General features: G+C 52.3%; 1 protein-coding gene across 1 annotated transcript in view; it reads left to right on the forward strand.

Moving 5' to 3' along the window:
• Positions 1–37: 37 nt before the first annotated feature.
• Positions 38–19,720, forward strand: part of PFKFB3 (6-phosphofructo-2-kinase/fructose-2,6-biphosphatase 3) — an 85,367-nt gene continuing 65,684 nt past the window's right edge. The window contains exon 1 of the mRNA XM_027121569.1: positions 38–153. Within this exon, the coding sequence (XP_026977370.1) occupies positions 138–153 (16 nt within the window). The 5' untranslated portion in view covers positions 38–137. The remainder of the gene's footprint in view (positions 154–19,720) is intronic.

Consider the following 19,720-nt stretch of genomic DNA (forward strand, 5'->3'; position numbering starts at 1 on the left):
GCCCAAATATGTCCCTTTCCCCCCCTCCCTCGCCCGGCACCCGGTGCCCGTAGGCACCCCCGAGCCGCGGGGCTGGCACTCGGACGTCGCCCGGCCTCGGCGTCCCGGGCCGGCCCCTCCCGGAGCGCCCCTCCAGGATGCCCTTCCGGAAAGGTAGGCGGAGTCCCCCCGCTAGCGCTCCCGGGCCGGAGCGGGAGACCTGCGCCGCCAGGTGCCGGGGGGCGGCCGGGAGGGCGCGGGGCCCGACCCCACACTGCCCCTCTCCTGCCGCATCGCCCCTGCGACCCCACGTCGCCCCTTCCGGGCACTCGGCGGCCGACCCCACGTGCCGGAGCCGGTGCGCAGAGCCGGCGAGCAGAGCGCGGTCGCGATACTTGGACCGCACCCGGATTGCGCCGCAGCAAGTTCTGAGATCCAGATGGAATCGGGTTCTCCCGGCGGACTGGAGATTTGGGGCGGGGGGTCGATTGTTCTACGGTGTCGAGAGGTTTGCCGCGTGGGGTCCCGGCGGCGCGCTCGGATTGCGGTCCGAGTCTCCGGGAGGGACTGGAGGGCGAGGGGTTGGGGGTGGGCAGCTCGGCGGTGTGGAAGCAGGTCCGAGTACGGGTCCTGCCTTCGGCCTTTTCTACCCTCTGACTCTCGGGAAGTCAGTTAACCACCCGGAACCTCAGTTTCTTCATCCGCAAAACGAGCGCGTGAACCGGGACGACCGTGTGGGGACCGGGACGGGTGAGAGGCGCGCGGCTCAGCATGCAGAGACGTGGGGAAACGGCCGGCCGGCCAGGCAAGACCTGCCTCCCTGTGCCTGGCAGCTGGCACCCAGCGCCCCACCTGGCCCACCTGCACCGCGGGCTGGGTGCGCGAGGCCTGCCGGAAAATCCCAGATGCTCGCGGGGCCCCAATTTCCGGGCAGGGCGATGGAGGCCCTGCTGTGCCCAGGGCGCTGCAGAGCTGGGCCGGGACTTGCCACCCTCAGGTCGGAGCCTAGGATGGAGGAGACTCGTTTTTTACTTTCCGAACAGAGCTGATTGGCTCCTCCTGATTTTTCTGTTTGTGTTGGAAGGGGCTTGGGCTCGGTGACCCATTGTCACTCTGACCCAAGCTTTCCCCACCCCCACCTGGGTACCACTGACCGGGGCGAACAGAGAGGAAGCCGAGACTCCCTCCCAGGCACCCGGGTACCTGGGACTGGCTGCGTGGCTTCCCGCCGCTGCCTCCACCCCACCTTTCTGGCCGTCTCTTCACTTCTCTCATAATCCCGATTAATCGTCAGGTTAATGCTACGGTTGCCAGTATTACCCTATTGGCCTTTGTCCCTTAAACGGAGGTTGCTAAGGTGCCACTGTGAGGTCCTGGTTGTGAAGATGCATGGTTGGCACTCCCTGTGCTGTGGGGATGTTGAGAAGGAAGGTGAAAGCCACGAGCAGGGACAGAGGGTTCAGGGTTCAGTTGGATCCTGAGCTGATGACGTGTGGTCCCAAACTCACCGTCTTCATTGGCTCCATTATTCCATATATAACGGCAACGCCGTGTCCCTGGACGTTCCCCCGAGTCCCCAGCTGACCTCATTTAGCTGCAGTGTGAATGGTCATTTAGCTGCTGTGTTCTGTGGTCTCTGGAGGCAAACTCCTAGGAGGCAAAGTGCCCGTTTACTTGTCACAGAGCTGGAGGGAGCCTTGTGCAGGAGGCTTAAGTACCTGGGCTGTTGAGTGAGTGTTCACCTGTGAAGGTTTCCCTATGTGATGGCATCATTAGGTCACATGCGATAGACGTCTGTCTGCCCGCCGCCAGCCACGTTAAGCTTTGACTTTTTTTTTTTCTAATCTGAAGAGAACACTGCTGCCTGGAGAGGTGACTCCTGCCCTTCCATTCTGTGAATGCTGATTCCTAAAGGGCCAGGGTGTGAGAAACAGGCGTTGTTGGGTTTTCTGGAAGCTTTGGTGTGAGCCAGGGCAGGGGCCCTGGAGGGCTTGCTTCCAGCCCAAGGCAGAACCTCCCCATTTGGCTTGGTCGGAACCTCCTGTTGAGAAGTGAACACAGTAAGTGGAAATGATGGCAAGGCCAGGTTTGTTCAGTCTGGTGATGAGACGTCATCTGGACCTGCCTGGAGGTGGAAAGCTGGGCCCGTGACCGGGGATATGGCATCCCATCCCTGGAACTGTCCCGGTGCTGGAGACTTCAGTGTATGTATATATATGGAATATATATACAGTATATATTCAGACTTCAGTATATATATACTCTTTTATACTTTTTTTTTTTTTTTCTCCGTACACGGGCCTTTCACTGTTGTGGCCTCTCCCGTTGCGGAGCACAGGCTCCGGACACGCAGGCCCAGCGGCCATGGCTCACGGGCCCAGCCGCTCCGTGGCATGTGGGATCTTCCCGGACCGGGGCATGAGCCCGTGTCCCCTGCATCGGCAGGCGGACTCTCAACCACTGCGCCACCAGGGAAGCCCCTCTTTTATACTTTAAAAAAATTTTGAACCATCTGAATCTATTAACTATTCAAAAAAAGTAATTTAAAAAATGGGAAATGAAAAGACTTTGCTTCTCTCCGCGCAAAACGAAGAGAAGCCAGATGGAGAAGGACTTCCTTGTAGCTAACGTCTAGAAGGTTAATTGACCGCTGATTCCCTTCCCAGGCTGTGTTTCTGTGTCTTGACAAGTAAGACTCGGGGACCAGCTGGGTCAGGGCCTGGAAGGAAGCACACGCCCGCTCATATAGGGCAAGTTGAAAAGAATTTAATGAAGGCTGTTACAAAGGTTTGGGTTAGGGTAGAGGAAAACCACAGGGGATATTGCAGAAGCCCAGGCAGTCCCACCCCAGGTCTGAGGGGTGAGGGTGGAGCAGTCACTGGAGCCAGTGGCCCAAGGCGGGCTGCCCCTCCCTGGAGGATGCAGGCGGCTTGTGGCCCCCGCAGAGGCCCCACGCTGCTCCCTCCCTCTGACCCCAGGACATGGGCAGTCGAGGGCCAGGGAGCCTGTCGTGTGTGTGCAGGTCAGCCTGCGGGGACCGGAGACGGGTGGATTTGCCCTTCGTGACAGCGGATCTGGGGGAACAAAGAGATGACCAGTCGATCTTTGGTACTCGTCCTGGGCCTTGCCTTGATCGATGGCACTGAATGTAATTAGGGCAGAGTTCAGTGACTGCACGCCACTCACTCGCTCGCTCATTCATTCATTCGCTCGTTCATTCATTCATTCATTCTCTAGACAGAGCACCTGCTCTTCGCCGGGCACGCTGGAGGTTCTCGGTGAATGACAGACTTGACAGTTCCCTCACCGCAGTCACACCTCCCTGGCGTGGTCCACCTGCTGTGATAATGGCCAGCAGGGACTGTGTAGCCTGAGATGGGTGAATGGTGGGGCGGGGTGGCGGGCAGTAGCCGATGGTGCCCTTTCCCGCCGGCTGAGGGGATGGCATGCGGGCACCGCGTTCACACTCACATCCGCCCTGGCCTCTCTGCTTGGTGGCTCCAGGGTGCTGGGGGCTAGTGGGGCGAACAGAGTCCGACCCTCAGCTGAGCTGCTGGAATTTTGAGATGGACTCGAGTAAGAAGGAAATGCCCTGACGTGGACCATTAGGGAAACTCATGAGAACAAAGGGGTGGGAAGAACTTAGGTGGGCCCCAGGAGGAAGGTGGTGAATGGGGTGATTAAAGCTGGAAACTTCTCTCTCTGGAGGATGTTAAAGGCAGGCTAGATGGTGATTTTCTAGAGGGTTGAGGAGTGCTCTGTTCAGAGACTGTGGTCTTGGCTAAATTCTCGAGGTCCCTTTCAGGTGGAGATGCTGAAAAAAATGTCTTCAGATGGTGGAGTCCTAAGTATTCCTGCACATCCTACCTTCAGTAGGGATGGGGATGGGGTGACGGTTCTAATAATAAATAACAGTAAGAAACCAAACACACTTAGGGACCACCTTCCAGGTCCTGTGCTGAGTGCTTTGCACATGTGCATTTGTCCTCACAGCTACCCCAGGGGCTATAATTTCCACTGTGAAGGTGAAGGACGTGAGGCTCAGAGAGGCTCCATACACAACGGTCAGCTCGTGTGCTGAGCAGCGCTGGGCTGAGGCTCTGCCTTTCCGGCTTGGACCCCAGTGATGGGCTAGCTTGGGATGTGGTATGATGTGTGTCAGGCTGAGACCGTACAGTATGATAAGTCTGCCGTTATGAACATCAGACGTCTTCCACGTTAGAAATGAGCCGAGAGACAGACTTAGATGCCTGACTCTTCTGAATCCTTGAGAGAGGCAGGTGGAAGGGATGGGACTGCACGTGGGGACAGTCGGGGTTCCCCTGTCTCCCGTGGCCCCAAGGGCACAGCTGTCAGGGGCTGGACTCATAACATGGGTCTGGTGTCGTGGAGATGATACTCCAGCCAGATGACAGGTCACAGCTGCCCAGGAACTGCCCCGTCCGCTGCTGGGCACGGAGGCAAAGACAAGTCCCACTGTTGCAGGAGATGCAGCACCTTAGGGGTTCCTGCAGGTGAGCTGCTTGCAGCGGGAACTCCATCGCAGTCAGGTCAGCATTTTTGGACCCAAACCCGGGACCTCTCCTTCCTTTCACTCCCAGTAGGAGTGCAAAGAGCAGATCCCGACTAGACTCGGCAGGGCTGGGCTGGCCCCTGGTCCTTTCATCCCTCCCCTGAGCTCCGGCCGGCACCGCCCTCCACTCTGGGGCCCTGCTGGCGGGCTCTGTCCTCAGGCAAACTTTCCTCCCTTGGGGTCTGGCAGCTTGCTGGGCAGGACGGGCTCCATTTCGGAGACTACGGCCCCAGGGAAGCAGCCGCCAACCAGGCTGGGCCTGCCTGTTTCCCGCAGGGCCTCTGTCTCCAGGTTTCCCTTCTGAATCCTCTGCTTTGTCTTCTCAGGCCTTTGATCCCTGGGCTGCGCCCTTCTAATGCCTTCCCGTTATCTTTTTTGGTTTGTTTTTGTTTTGTTTTTGTTTTTTTTTGCGGTACTCGGGCCTCTCACTGTCGTGGCCTCTCCCGTTGCGGAGCACAGGCTCCGGACCGCAGGCTCAGCGGCCATGGCTCACGGGCCCAGCCGCTCCGCAGCATGTGGGATCTTCCCGGACCGGGGCACGAACCCGTGTCCCCTGCATCGGCAGGTGGACTCTCAACCACTGCGCCACCAGGGAAGCCCCTTCCCGTTATCTTAAAGCGTGTCCTCTGCTGTGGCCCGTGTCCTCAGTGTCCAGTAGTGGCCACCAGCGTCCCTGTGCTCCCACATCTGTGCTTCCCTCCTGCATCCTCTCCCCTCCGAGGACCCAGCCGCACCCTCCCAGGTGCCACCATCCTTCACGGTACATTTGCACACGTGTGGATATACACGTGGGCACGTGTAGGCTTCTGGTGGATCCTTAAGGCCCTGCTCAAGTTCAAGTCTTCTCTGCCCCGTTTTCCATCTATTCTATGCAGATGGGGCTCTCGCAGGCAGTTACTTGTCCTCGCACTTAATTGTCCTCCATTTGGGGGAGGGTCTAGATCTCATACTTCTCTCTGGCCAGGTGGTAGCAAGTGCTTCATAAATCCTTTGCCTGGTTAATTTGTCCAAAACTCCATTTTCTTCTGCAGTGGGTAGTTGCAGAGTTGAAGTAAGACCGTCAGATCCCTAATCACCGAAAGATTAGGGTCAGCGTCCCACGTGTAATTTCAAATAAAGACAATACCAAGTCATAAATGTAAGCAAGGCGGACACTCTTCTGATTTCTACTGTGGTCACGATTTTGGTGCTTTTGGGTGAAGTTGCAGGGTCCAAACGACAATAACAACAGCACCTGATGCTGTGTGCCTGAGTGTGGTCTGCACCTTGGTTAGTTCAGACCTGGGGGCCCGGTGCAAGCAGGCACTCTTCTCCTTGTGGAGCTAAAAGTACCACATGCTCAGGAACTGTACCTCCAGGAAGCGTCCAAGCATGCATCATCCCTTTACCTCCCCTGCAAGGAATGCGAATCTTTAACTTCACAGGACTTTCCCAGGGCAGGGCCTGGGTGGTCATCTCCGTCCCAGCTCCTGGCACCTACGTGGGTGGCCTCCTGTTTCCTCCTTATCTGCATCAGATTCCTGGGAGGTGCCGGAATCAGCACCTGGGGGCCCTACAAGAGGCAGGCAGACTGTGTCTTCCCGTCCTTCCCAAATGCTGCATTTAGATGAAAGCTGGATAAAACGAACACAGGAAGTCACAAAATCACAGGAGAAGCCCAGGAAGAGCAGGGGGAGGGGCACAGGCAGTGAGGGGAGGGGACAAAGGAGGGGAGGGGAGGAGAGGGAGGTCAGGAGTGTTCCCACCCCTGCCCCCTGGCCCGCCTGCTGTTCTGCAGGAGTTGAGGTCTGAGGTCTGTAACCTAAGAGCCCGGGTCTTTTATAACCTCTGCCGCCGCCCCCAGTGTGATGGCCCCAGGTGATGATCCGCAGAGCCCAGGAGGCGGAGGAGCCAGTCCTGTTTACAGACAGGCTCTTCTCTCAGCGTTTATTCATCATTGTTGGGACAGTCCTGAGAGAGGCTGGGGCAGGGCAGGTACCCACAGGTGGCAGAAGTGACGCGGAAGCTGCAGGAAGCATCTAAGGATGTGGGGCCGTGCCCTCAGCAGGAGTCAGATGTGTGCCGTCAGGGAGACACCCCGGCCGGGTGCTGGGAGACCCAGTGGTGGCAGGTCCACCGTGTTGGTGACGGGCTGGTCTCATCAGGGCCACCCCTGGATGGCGCTCGGCCTCGGTTGACCCATCTGGAAACAAAGGGGGTGAAGTGAGATTCCCTGCAGCTCCGGCCCAGAGACTGATGCTTCCCAGTTGCTGGGACGCTTGTCACACATGCGCCCCGTCTCCCCCTCCGAGCTCCTTGGCTAAGCCGGGCCACGGGAGGCTGGGGGTCCCCGCTGGGCCGGGTCCTCCAGGGACTCTGTCCCGGGCACCCTGGCCTGTCTCTCCAGCAGCTCCAGGCGGGAGGCGAGTGGCAAATGATGGCATCTTGGGCCTGCGGTCTCTGGTCTCTGAACTCCTCCGGCTACGACTTCAGGACGGAAATTGGACCAAAAGGAAGTCGGTGTTGGAGCCCGCCTTTTGTGGAAGCACACGGAACCCTTCTGGAACCTGCCCGTGATGTCAGGCCGACGTCATCCTGGGTCTGCATCCTGCAGGGAGCTCGTAGCCACCGTCTCTTGGCAGGTCTCCCCAGAGTCTAAAGGAATCACCAGTAGCAGGGCCTTCCGTGCGGAACTTCAGCAAAGAGTGACCGAGCCTCACGTGTTCACAGGGGGCCTGGGGAAGAGCTGTAAATCATGTATATCAAAAATCGAAGCCCCGGGGACTTTCCTGGCTATCCAGTGGTTAAGACTTCGCCTTCCAATGCAGTGGGTGCGGGTTCAATCCCTGGTTGGGGAGCTAAGATCCCACATTCCTCGGGGCCAAAAAACCAAAATATAAAACAGAAGCAATATTGTAACAAACTCAATACAGACTTTGAAAAATGGTCCACATGGACTTCCCTGGTGGCGCAGTGGTTAAGAATCCGCCTGCCAATGCAGGGGACACCGGTTCGAGCCCTGGTCTGGGAAGATCCCACATGCCATGGAGCAACTAAGCCCGTGCGCCACAAGTACTGAGCCTGCGCTTTAGAGCACACGAGCCACAACGACTGAGCCCACGTGCTACAACTACTGAGACTACGCGCCTAGAGCCCGTGCTCTGCAACAAGAGAACCCACTGCAATGAGAAGCAAGTGTACCACAGCGAGCAGTAGCCCCCGCTCGCCACAGCTAGAGAAAGCCTGCGCGCAGCAACGAAGACCCAACACAGCCATAAATAAATAAATGAATAAATAAATAAAATGGTTCATCTTATTAAAAAAATGGTCCACATCAACAAGCCTTTAAAAAAAAACTGAAGCTGTAGTGTTTCCCACATAAGTTCAATTGTGAGCAACTTGGAAAATGCAGAGAACCGAAAAGAAGAACATGAAAGCTGCTCATCCTTTCACGACCTGCAGAGAACAGTTCCCGGATTCCTCCTGGTGACAAGGCCGGAGGAGGGACAACAGTAAGAGGAGCAAGCCCCCATCCCACTGGCCTGAAACAGCACGTCCGGCTCCTGCCTGCATCGGTGTCCAGACTGAGCGAGGGGGCCCAGCCTGGAGGTGTCACGGCCCTGATCAGGGACCGGGCAGGTGATATCTGCGGAACAGGAGGGTTTGGGGCTGTGCTGCCCTGGCCCTCCTGCCTGGAAGTGCAGGGATGCTGATGCTTTTGAGAAAACAACCGAGGGCCGATTGCTTTGCTGTTTTGACTGTCGGCCTCACCTGCTGCACCCCAGCGATGGGATTCAGGAAGGCCTCCCACTGAGGCCTCATCCAGAGGCCTGGGGACAAGGGCCAGTCTTCACAGGAAGGGCAAGATTCCGTCAGCCGGTGGGGGTTGGACAGGAGCTTAGCAAGGTGCCCCCATGTGGGCTTTGAAGCAGGAAGAGAGAAGGAGAGAGGTCCTGAGCACAGAAAGATGAATTTTGATGCAGACTCTCGGGAAAGCCTGGCCCTGGGCAGCACGCCCCCTGACTGCTGGGGTAGCTCATGCTGCCTGGGAACAACGGGTACAGGGGACCGTTTATCTCATTCCTGGCCACACATTTGGGTTAACTGGGGAGTTTTTTTAAAAAGTCGGATGCTCCGGAAATTCTGATTTAACGGTTCTGGGTTGATGCCTGGGCAGAAAGATTCATGAATCGATCTTATCTGTAGGACACAAGGTACACGGTGACATTTCCAGTCTATTCCATTTCATTAAAGATTCTGGTCGGGCTCCAAAGACCCATTTCAAGGCCATGAATGGGGAGGGACCCACACTCTTGAAAATGCTAGGAAGCCCTCACCGGCACCTCCCAGAATCCCTTGCACCTCGGGTTCTGGGTGTGACTGAGGGTCTCCGTCAGGTCTGGGGGGTGCAAGTGACCTGCCTGACCTTTGGGGGGTGGGTTTCTGAGCCAGGGGCCCTTGGGAGGAAGCAGCAGATCCATCTAGAGGGAGGGAGGCCCCCGTCAAGCAGCCATCTGCATGGGCCATGTTTTGCTGGAAAACATCATAAAGTAAACATTTTGGGAATATAGGAAAGGGAGAGTTACAGCTGAGGAACTTGAGAAGAAAAGGCAAGAAACACACTAGGAGGCTGGCTGCGCTGCCCCTGCCTGTGCCGACCGCCCCCAGCCCCGTGATGTTATCAATACTTTAGTCGCCCCCATTAGCCCTTCCATCATGCGGCAAATGTCTGTTCAGCACCTCGTGGAGCAGGGCTGGGTCAAGTGCTGAGGGTGCAGCAGGGAACTGGACAGAGACACCTGCCCTCGTGGCCTTACGTCCTGACGGGGAGACAGACGGTAACAGACGAGTGAGTACAGTATGTGTCCAGTGGGTACCAGTGCTGGGGAGAAAAATAACATGGGAAAGAAGAGGGAGGGGGCGGGGGCTGCTGTTTTAAGTAGGATGATAGGATGGTCACTGAGAGGACATCTGGGCAGAAACCGAAGGGACTGGGGGAGTGGACCACACGGTATCTTAGGAGAGTGTCTGGCAGGGGGACGTGTAGGTGCAAAGGCCCTGTGGCCACAGTGGGCTGAGTGTGGAGGCCAGTGGGGCTGGTGTGTAGTGGGTGTGGGACATGGCTCAGAAAGCGTGGGTCATTTGGGTCCTCGAGGCTGTGGTAAGGCTTTGACCTCCTCCTTGGAGTGGGTGGGAGGCCCTGGGAGGGTTTTAGTGAGGGTGAGGCTCGAGTGAACTTTAGGTTAGCAAACCCTCTGGATGGTCCGTGGCTGCCCTCCCGAGAGCAGGTTGCAGGTGGCACGGGAGTCGGCTAAGGTGGCCCGCGAGCGGTGCCGTGGGCTGGGGTCCGGGTGGTGCAGTGGGAGGTTGCGTTCTGAGTGTGTTCAGGAGGTAGAGACCGCGGGGCCTGTGGATGGACTGGACGTGGGGGGAGAGAGCGTGAGTCAGGGTAGCTCCCACGACTGCCCCCTGGCTGATCTGTGGGGATGCTGAGGACGTTAACAGCCTCAGGACCAGCCAAGGGGACAGGTCACAGCAGGGTGGGGTTAGGGGGCCCAGTGCCTGTTGAGTAACTACGAGAGGATTCAAGAGGTTTGGGACTCGGCACGCGGCCCTCTGCGAAGATCCGTTATGCTCCAGGCTCGTCTCCAGATAGATGCTTCTTATAAGAAGCAACCGGCTTCCAAGTCAAATCAGGGTTGACCATTCTTGCCTCACATAAGGGATCCGTCAAGTTTCCGTGTGGCACTGGGCACAGATAGTTTCCAAGCTGGGAGGGAAGCGACTGGTAGGTTTCCCACGGGGCCAGTGTTTCCGTGTCAGTAGTACCAAAGTAGCAATTAAATTCCTCTCCCTTCCTCAGTTTCCTTAAAGTGTGAAGGCCCCCATTGTGGGGAGAAAAGGAAAACCCCACTCCAGGAAGGCTTCCTGAACAAACTCAGGCTGGCCACCAGCTGACCAAGTTAGCCTCCTAGCGGGGTGACCAGCTCACCGGGGATCACCCGCGATTTCCCTGTTTCAGCCTCGACAGTCCCAAAACCCAGCCACTTCCTCATCCCAGGCAAACTGGGACAGTGGGTCAGCCTCCCCACCTCCAGCCAACCCTCATGCCTTGGGCTTGGTGACCCCTAGACGGCCTCATGTTAGAGAAAGAGGTTTGAAAACCTCAACCACGTTTGGACAACAAATAGAATCCAAGCTAATTCTGTGGCCCTGGGTTACGGCTTGAAAGTATGGAAAATACGTTTCAAAGCAATTCTGCCAACAGCCGCATCGGGAAATCAGAGCAAGAATTTTATCATCAACTTGCTGTAATAACAGCACAGGAGTCTGAACCTGCAAATTGCCTGGTTTCAGTGTGAAAAGCCTAAAACTCAAATGTCATCCCCTTTTCATGAAAATGAGTCAGTCCGCATCCACTTTACCACGAATCGTGTTTGCTGTTGTTGCATCGTTTCCCAGATGTAAGTGGGGAAAAGAAAACAGAAAGCAATTCCAGCTGAAATCATGTTTGGGTGCAAATCCCGGATGATATAAAAGCTTTTGGATAAAGTCATTTGAATGCAGTGAAAGGTCATACGGTCACTACTGCTTTAGAGGAAATTGGTTTCTTAACCATATAAAACTCTTACAAATTCATTGTGGATGCCTCCCAATAAGTAATACGTGGCATGACACTAAACTGGTCATCTGCTCTCCAGGAGAACCAGCTGTGCCCAGCAAGGGGACGGGCCTGTGTGTCTCCGCGGCCATGTTCCTTTCTCTGGCTTCTGTTAGAAATAACCAGATGACTGGTAAAAACCTTTTATAAATCAGGGAGTGTGTAACGGGCTGAAAAAAAAAAAGAGAAATTTAGCCTCTTCACTTCTCAGGAAAACACAGATGGAGATCACCGTGGAAGGCTCCCTTTTTTTTTTTTTTGCGGTACGCGGGCCTCTCACTGCTATGGCCTCTCCCATTGCGGAGCACAGGCTCCGGACGCGCAGGTTCAGCGGCCATGGCTCACGGCCCAGGCGCTCCGCAGCATGTGGGATCTTCCCAGACCGGGGCACGAACCCGTGTCCCCTGCATCGGCAGGAGGACTCTCAACCACTGCGCCACCAGGGAAGCCCGGAAGGCTCCCTTTTACCCTTGTTTGCTGGCAGAAACGAAGTCTGACGTTACCAAGTGTCGGGGAGAATGCTGGTCAGAAGGGTCTCTGATATATTGCTGGTGGGCGAGGGAAACAGTTTGGAATTGTAAAGTTGAAATCCGCACACCCTGTAACCAGGTGTCATTCCTGGGTGTGTCACAGAGAGACTTCTGGGCCGCTGGCGTTCACTCTAAGATTCTATTAGGAATGCCTTTAAACAACCCGAAAGCACATGGACAAGAGAAGAATGAATTCACTCTTGGTATAGTCCCATAACAGAATATTCTGTGGCCGTCTGAATGAGCTACGCTCTGAAGACAGCTACACTCTGTATTATCCATGACAATTTATAAAATCTCAAAACATTAGATACAGTCAGATACTTTTTAAAAAATAAAATTAAAACAAGAAAAAATAAACAATATGCTTTTGAGGAATACCTATATAATAAAATGATATTTCTTTTATGAGATTCAGGAGAATGGTTACTTCTCTCTCGTACAGACAGATGTCATCAGAGCCGGTAATTCAGATGTCGATTGGCTGATAGATTCCTGGTTGTCTATTATATCATTAAAACGAACCAACATACAGAAGAGGGCCATTCAGGGGTCAAGGATGGGAGCATGAGATGAACCAAGGGTTAAGATTAACCCGGTTCTCTATACCCAAATCACCAAAGCATGGAGAGGAACTTTCCTTCCTACTTGTTAAAAAGATCAGCAGCTCCCAAAGCTGTACGTTTTCATGGTTTATAAAATAGCTGTAAGGCAGTTAGGTTGCCGTTTGTGCCCACAGAAGGGATCGTTTGCTAAGTGAGTGGACGTGTAGCAAGAAGAAGACGGTCAATCCAGGACTGAATGTCACATGGCATCTAAATAGGACATAAAGTCGTATTTTAAAATTTTAAATTCTTGTTTCTACTATTACCAATTATATTTAAGTTTTAACAGAGAAATGAAATGATTTGGAGAGTCCATTTCAAATAGTAGGTAATTTAAAGTATTAGGTCCTTAGAGGGAGGGACCCAGATTAGAGACAGGACAGTAAATGTGGTGGGTGGTTCTGCCCGGGGTGCTGGGCGTGATGGTGCCGATTGGCAGAATTCATTTGGAGCCTGTATCGTATTTGAGTTAATTTCCTGCTTTTGATGGTTGTCCTGTGGTTATGCGTGTAGGCGAGCATCTTTGCTTTTAGGTAAGTATTAAGGAGGAATGGGGCACATTTTATCCTTGTGGTTCCAAAAAAAATTATATGTATGAATATTTAATAATTAAAAATACTATGTGTGGTATTTTGTATATGTAAGATATGTATATATTTATTTAAATAGTGATAACACAGACTGATAAAGTAAATACGGCAACATGTTAACAACTGGTGAATCTGGGTGGAGGATACATGGAAGTTCTTTGTGCTACTTGAAATTCTTCTGTAAGTTTAAAATTATGCCAAAATAAGAAGATAAAACAGAGGTGAGAGATGTGTGGTCACCCCTCCAGCCTCATCGCCTTCCCCTGCCCCTGGTTCCTCTTGGCACTTCCCATCACTCTCCTTGGCTGTCTTCACCCCACTGTGTCTAAGGGTACAGACAAGGGCACTTTAAAAAAATTTTTAAAAATTTTTGGGGGGCTTCCCTGGTGACGCAGGGGTTGAGGGTCCACCTGCCGATGAAGGGGACACGGATTCGTGCCCCGGTCTGGGAAGATCCCACATGCCGCGGAGCGGCTGGGCCCGTGAGCCATGGCCGCTGGGCCTGCGCGTCCGGAGCCTGTGCTCCGCAACGGGAGAGGCCACAACAGTGAGAGGCCCGCGTACTGCCAAAAAAAAAAATTTTTTTTGGCTGTGCCGCGCAGCCCCCCCAGGGATTGAACCCGCGCCCCTGGCAGTGGATGCGTGGAGTCTTAACCACTGGACTGCCAGGAAAGTCCCAGCAAGGGCACTGCTTATACAAAGGATTCATCGACTGTATAACCCAGCAGTTCCACTCCTAGGAATATGCCCCAGAGAAATGAAAAAACACATCTATGTAAAAAGATATGCGTGCATTTTCATAGCAGCATTACTCATAATCCCCCAAAAGGAGAAGCCACCCAATCTCAGTGGACTGATAAATATTTTAAAATGTGGTATATCCATACAATGAAATACTGTTCAGCAACAAAAAGGAATGAAATATGCCACAACCTAGACAACCTTGAAACACACTCTAAGTGAAAAAGCTATTTCCAAAAGATTGTATGATTTCATGGATACTTACTGTCCAGAAAAGGCAAATCTATAGAGACAGTAAGTAGATTTGAGGTTGCCTAGAAGTTAGAGGGGGAGGAAGATGGGGACTGAGACAGCTGAAGAGTTCTTCCAGGGTGGGGGGGGGGGTGGAAAGGTTCTAGATTTGTGATGTTTGCACAAGTCTGTGAATATACTAAGGAACAGTGAATTTGCATGGTTTTAAATGGGTGAATTAGATCTCAAGAAAGCTGTTCCAAGAAACAAACAAAAAGAATTCACTGTCTTCACAGCGGCTGGTTTCTCAGCCTTTGAGAAGCAAGGTTAGGCTCCACTTCCTGGATGAGCAGAAAGAGAAAGATTTCATAGACCTTGTCAAGGTGATGGGTGACCAGGAGGAATGGCTGAGGCTGCTCCTGGGTTCCAGGCTCCGTCTGGACTTCTGCCTGTGCATCACTTCCTTGTCCTTCTTCCGTGAGGGCTGGCTTCGGAGCAGGGGGGCTTCAGGGCAGGGGTGACGTGGACCTTGACCTGGGAGCTGCCTCAGGAGCCCTCCGGGAGTATGGGAGTGTGCTGGGCAGGCGGGAGGGACCTGGGTTCCAGTCCTGTGATGTCTCTACCTGTCGAGGGACCTCTGATGGTCGCTTCATCTCTCTGGACCTTCATTCTCTCCTCTATAAAATGGAGGAGTTAACTGGGTCATCTCTTCCAGCAAGTTCCTTCTGCAGTTCTAGTGGTCTTCTTTCATCTCTCATGCTGTTAGGATTAACAGCATTAAACATGCATTTGATTTTTAGCCCCCAAAGGGCTACAGTAATGATTCTTTTTTTTTTTTTTTTTTTTGCGGCACGTGGGCCTCTCACTGTTGTGGCCTCTTCCGTTGCGGAGCACAGGCTCCGGACGCGCAGGCTCAGCGGCCATGGCTCACGGGCCCAGCCGCCCCGTGGCATGTGGGATCTTCCCGGACCGGGGCACGAACCCGTGTCCCCTGCATCGGCAGGCGGACTCTCAACCACTGCGCCACCAGGGAAGCCCCTGTAGGTTTGTGTCTCTCAAACCCCTACCCCTATATCTTGCTCCTCCCCCTTCCGCCTCCCCACGGGTAACCACTAGTTTGCTCTCTATATCTGTGAGTTTGTTTCTGTTTTGTTATATTCACTAGTTTTATTTATTTATTTAATTTATTTTTGGCTACGTTGGGTCTTTGTTGCTGCGCTCGGGCTTTCTCTAGTTGCGGCGAGCGGGGGCCACCCCTCATGTCGGTGCACGGGCTTCTCATTGCGGTGGCCTCTCCCGTTGCGGAGCACAGGCTCCAGGCGCGCCGGCTCTAGAGCGCAGCCTCAGCAGTTGTGGCGCACGGGCTTAGCCGCTCCGCGGCATGTGGGATCCTCCCGGACCAGGGCTCGAACCCGTGTCCCCTGCATTGGCAGGCGGATTCTTAACCACTGCACCACCAGGGAAGCCCGCTAGTTTACTGTTTAGATGCCACATATAAGTGATATCATACAGTATTTGTCTTTCTCCATCTTATTTATTTCACTGGGCATAATGCCCTCCAAGTCCATCCATGTTGCTGCAAATGGCAAAATTTCATTCTTTTTTTTAACATTACGTATCTTTTGAAGGTGGCTTCTTTCCATCAACATTCTGACCATGAGATTTTCTCATGTGGTTGTTTGTAGAAGGCTTAGTTCATCCTTGTTGCTGTGGAGTGTTTCGTTGTGTCCTTTCTGTTGTTCGTGGACCTTTGGGTTGTTTTGGGTTTGGGGTTATTACACCCTGAGCTCCGATGAACATTTTATTTGTACCTGCCTTTTGGTGGTGAAAACACTCATTTCTGTGGACTTGCCAGCTGATGGTGGAGATGGAGGTTTAGTTCCTCTAGCACCTGGCTGTAGATGAAGTTCTCTCTCCTTTGTGGATTGGGGATTGTGTTTTCTACTTGATGTTGGGGAAGGATGCTGTCTTCCTTGGGAAAAGTTTACCTTCCGGAGATTTTTTCCCCTCATATCTTCCTTACTCTGCCTTCGCTCTCGGAAACACAAAGTTTTGCAATTCTTTACATTTCTTGCAGTTTCATTGCATGCTTTTCCTTGTGCACACCCCTCACTTTCCCAGCTCTGCTTTTTCTCATCAGCTCCCTCCTTGGATGCATCTGTACCCTACCCTTCAAGGCCCAACTCAAAACACAGGCTGCCTTAAAGTCTTTTTAAAATTTGTCTAGTGTTTTATTTTATTTTACTTTTTTGCAGTACATGGGCCTCTCACTGTTGTGGCCTCTCCCGTTGCGGAGCACAGCTCCGGATGCGCAGGCTCAGTGGCCATGGCTCACGGGCCCAGCCGCTCTGCGGCTTGTAGGATCTTCCCAGACCAGGGCACGAACCTGCGTCCCCTGCATCGGCAGGCAAACTCTCAACCACTGCGCCATCAGGGAAGCCCTAGTGTTTTATTTTTAAAATGTTTATAGGTGTTGAATTCGCTATTACAGTAGGAGCAATTCTTTGCAAAAAAGATCCAGCATTTTCTTCTTTTATTTTTAAATTTAATTAATTTTTTAAAAATTTAGCCTTACAGTCTTCAAGCTGGAGGTAGTCGTGGTTCCTGTGCTGTAATGTGTGTTCATTCCATTTCCCCAGCCAGACTGTAAGCTCCCAGGTAGTGTCCTGTTGTCCAGCCTCGGGCCTGGTAGATGACTGATAACCATATATTGAATTAACTAATCAATTAATAAGAACATTAATACTTCAGTGCACAGAAGAGGCCTCAAAGAATGTCATCTCTGACTTGAGGGTCTTTCTTGCTTCTTGATTAAATCAGAATCTTATCCCAGTCCTTGACAACGATCACACAGAAGGTGCGCTTCCCGCGAAGGAACAGAAGCCCGAACCGACATCTTTTCCAGGGTCTCTGGGGTTTGCAGCTGCCTGTCTTGGGAGCACCCAGCCACTAGGCCTTCATGTGTTGTTGACCCTGCAGAATAGCTCCGATGACTTCTTCTGGGGCATTTCCTCGAGTTTTATTCTGCATTGCACCTCTCCTTCATTGCTCCCCCTTCTAACCAAACACCTCTTTTGCAGAGAGAGACGAGTTAGACGCTGTTCTCTCCAAGATGCTTAGGTAGGATCCTGAGTTATTCCAGCCGGGATACCCGCCATCACAACCGTGCAGGGTGTCTGGGGGGACGTTAAGAACGAATCAGAACCCCTGAGAGGACCCCCCTGGAACACGAGGTAATAGAGTTCAGGTGGTCCTGGGTCTTCTCCTGAAGGTTTGAGAACCACTGCAGTGTGTGTGAGATGAATGGACCGGACAGGCCTGGCTGGCCTCCCGTAACAAAGGAGACACAAAATGCTTAAGTGACAGCAGAAATGTGTCCCAGCACAAGTGGCCAAAGGGAGGCCCAGGTTTCAAGAGACCTTTTCTGTGACCCCCTGTGCCTCCTAATTACCAATGTCCACGTTGTTCTTTGATCTGCAGCAGAAATGGCAGCATCTGCCCTCCTCAAAGTCTGTTATAAAGTGGCCGCCCACTGAGCGTGTGAGCCTCCCTAAAGGGGACAACTGCCCTGCTCGGGAGGCGGGGGGCCTGGGAGCAGATGGGAAATCTTTTCCTGCACTGAATGTTGGATAAAACACTTGGGACTCATTTGCCCCAGACGTGTTGCTTTAATTGCATATGTATTTTATTTGTGTGTCTACACAAACATAACACTTTTAACTTACACTTGATGACTCAGGAATAGTTTTCGGCTGCATGAGCATTCAGGAAAGTAATAAAAGTGTGTGACGGCAACAAGGGACACTCCTTGCCTGGAGGGTTTTCCATTTCTGTCTCTCTTTTTACTTTAAAAAATGTTAAGCATTTAGCAAAGTTGCACGCATGGCACAGGGCACAACCTGTGCCACCTGGATTCCCCGGCTGTTGCATTTTTCTGTGTTATTGTCTCAACCTGTTTTGCTATTGTTGAACCATTTGAGACTTTGTTGCAGACATAATGACACATCATCCCTAAATAATTCAGCGTGTTCCTCCCCAGATCAAGAATGTTCTCTCTCCCTCTTTTTTTTTTCTATAAATTTCTTTTTCTTTCTTTATTTTTGGCTGCGTTGGGTCTTAGTTGCGACACTCGGGCTTCTCACTGCGGTGGCTTCTCTTGTTGAGGAGCTCGGTCTCTAGGCGCGCGGGCTTCAGTAGTTGTGGCTCGCGGGCTCTAGAGTACAGTCTCAGTAGTTGTGGTGCACGGGCTTAGTTGCTCCGCGGCACGTGGGATCTTCCCGGGCCAGAGATCGAACCTGTGTCCCCTGCATTGGCAGGTGGATCCTGTTTTTTTCTTTTTAACATCTTTATTGGAGTATAATTGCTTTACAGGGGTGTGTTAGTTTCTGCTGTATAACAGAGTGAATCAGCTATATGCACACACATATCCCCATATCCCCTCCCTCTTGCGTCTCCCTCCCACCCTCCCTATCCCACCCCTCTAGGTGGTCACAAAGCACTGAGCTGATCTCCCTGTGCTATGCAGCTGCTTCCCACTAGCTATCTATTTTACATTTGGTAGTAAATATATGTCAATGCTACTCTCTCACTTCATCCCAGTTTACCCTACCCCCTCCCGGTGTCCTCAAGTCCATTTTATATGTCTGCGTCTTTATTCCTGTCCTGCCCCTACGTTCATTAGAACCTTTTTTTTTTTTTAGATTCCATATATATGTGTTAGCATACGGTATTTGTTTTTCTCTTTCTGACTTACTTCACTCTGTATGACAGACTCTGGGTCCATCCACCTCACCACAAATAAATCAATTTCATTTCCTTTTTATGGCTGAGTAATATTCCATTGTATATATGTGCCACATCTTTATCCATTAATCTGTCGATGGACACTTAGGTTGCTTCCATGTTCTGGCTATGGCAGGTGGATTCTTAACCACTGCACCACCAGGGAAGTGCAAGAATGTTCTCTTAATTTGTCCATATGGATTCGGGGATTTTTAAAATTATGATCGCATGTGTTAGAATCCATTCCCGAGGTGATGCATTTTGATGCTCAAATCGTCCCAGATTTGGCTGAGACCCTTTCAACATGGCTGCCATGTCTCTTTGACACATTCCCTTTGCTTTCTGAGCTCTTCCTTACTTTCTGGCACAATCAGGTGCTGCAGGCTCGCCTCTACAGCCTGTCTCAGCCTTGGGATCAGCCATTTCTCCAAGGAGCCCTGGTTACTTTCACAGGAGGGTGGGAGTTAGAAGCCAGATCTGGGCTCTGGTTTGCTTCCTGCACCTGGGCTACCACTGTTCCTAGGGCCTTTTCAGTGGGCAGAGCTAGGAAACAGATGCTTTCAAATATCATAAATTCATACTGCTCTCCCGCATTCCAGTCGAATACCAGACAGTTCTTCCTCTCCTTCCCCTCCAATTCCATATTTACTTTTTATATTTTCCCCAGGAATCTTTTTTGTTTTTTTTTTAAATCTTGAATCTCCTTTACTCCAGGTGTTATTAATTTGGTAAACAAAATTCCTCATGATGAATGCCTGATTCCCCACGAGCAATGGCAGTGAATGGATCATAAATTCAGTGCACAGGTGGGGGCTGACACCGAGTCTTCTGGGGCCTTAAAAAATATCTGCACAGGCAGGGGCTTCTGGAGGAAACACAACCAGGAATTCTTCATGTTATTTCTGTACCTGCCAGTCATTTCACAATGCATGTATGTTACTTTAAAAATAAGACACAGGAATTTCTAAGGGAAAAGTTCGGGGGATGGGGTGTAGAACCCCCTCGCCTGCTATCCCCCCCCAGACCTGTGTCTTATTTTTAAAGTACAA

Source organism: Aethalodelphis obliquidens, unplaced genomic scaffold (assembly GCF_003676395.1).
Source record: "Aethalodelphis obliquidens isolate GAN/ISIS:26980383/991018 unplaced genomic scaffold, ASM367639v1 scaffold23, whole genome shotgun sequence".
Lineage (NCBI taxonomy): Eukaryota > Metazoa > Chordata > Mammalia > Artiodactyla > Delphinidae > Aethalodelphis > Aethalodelphis obliquidens.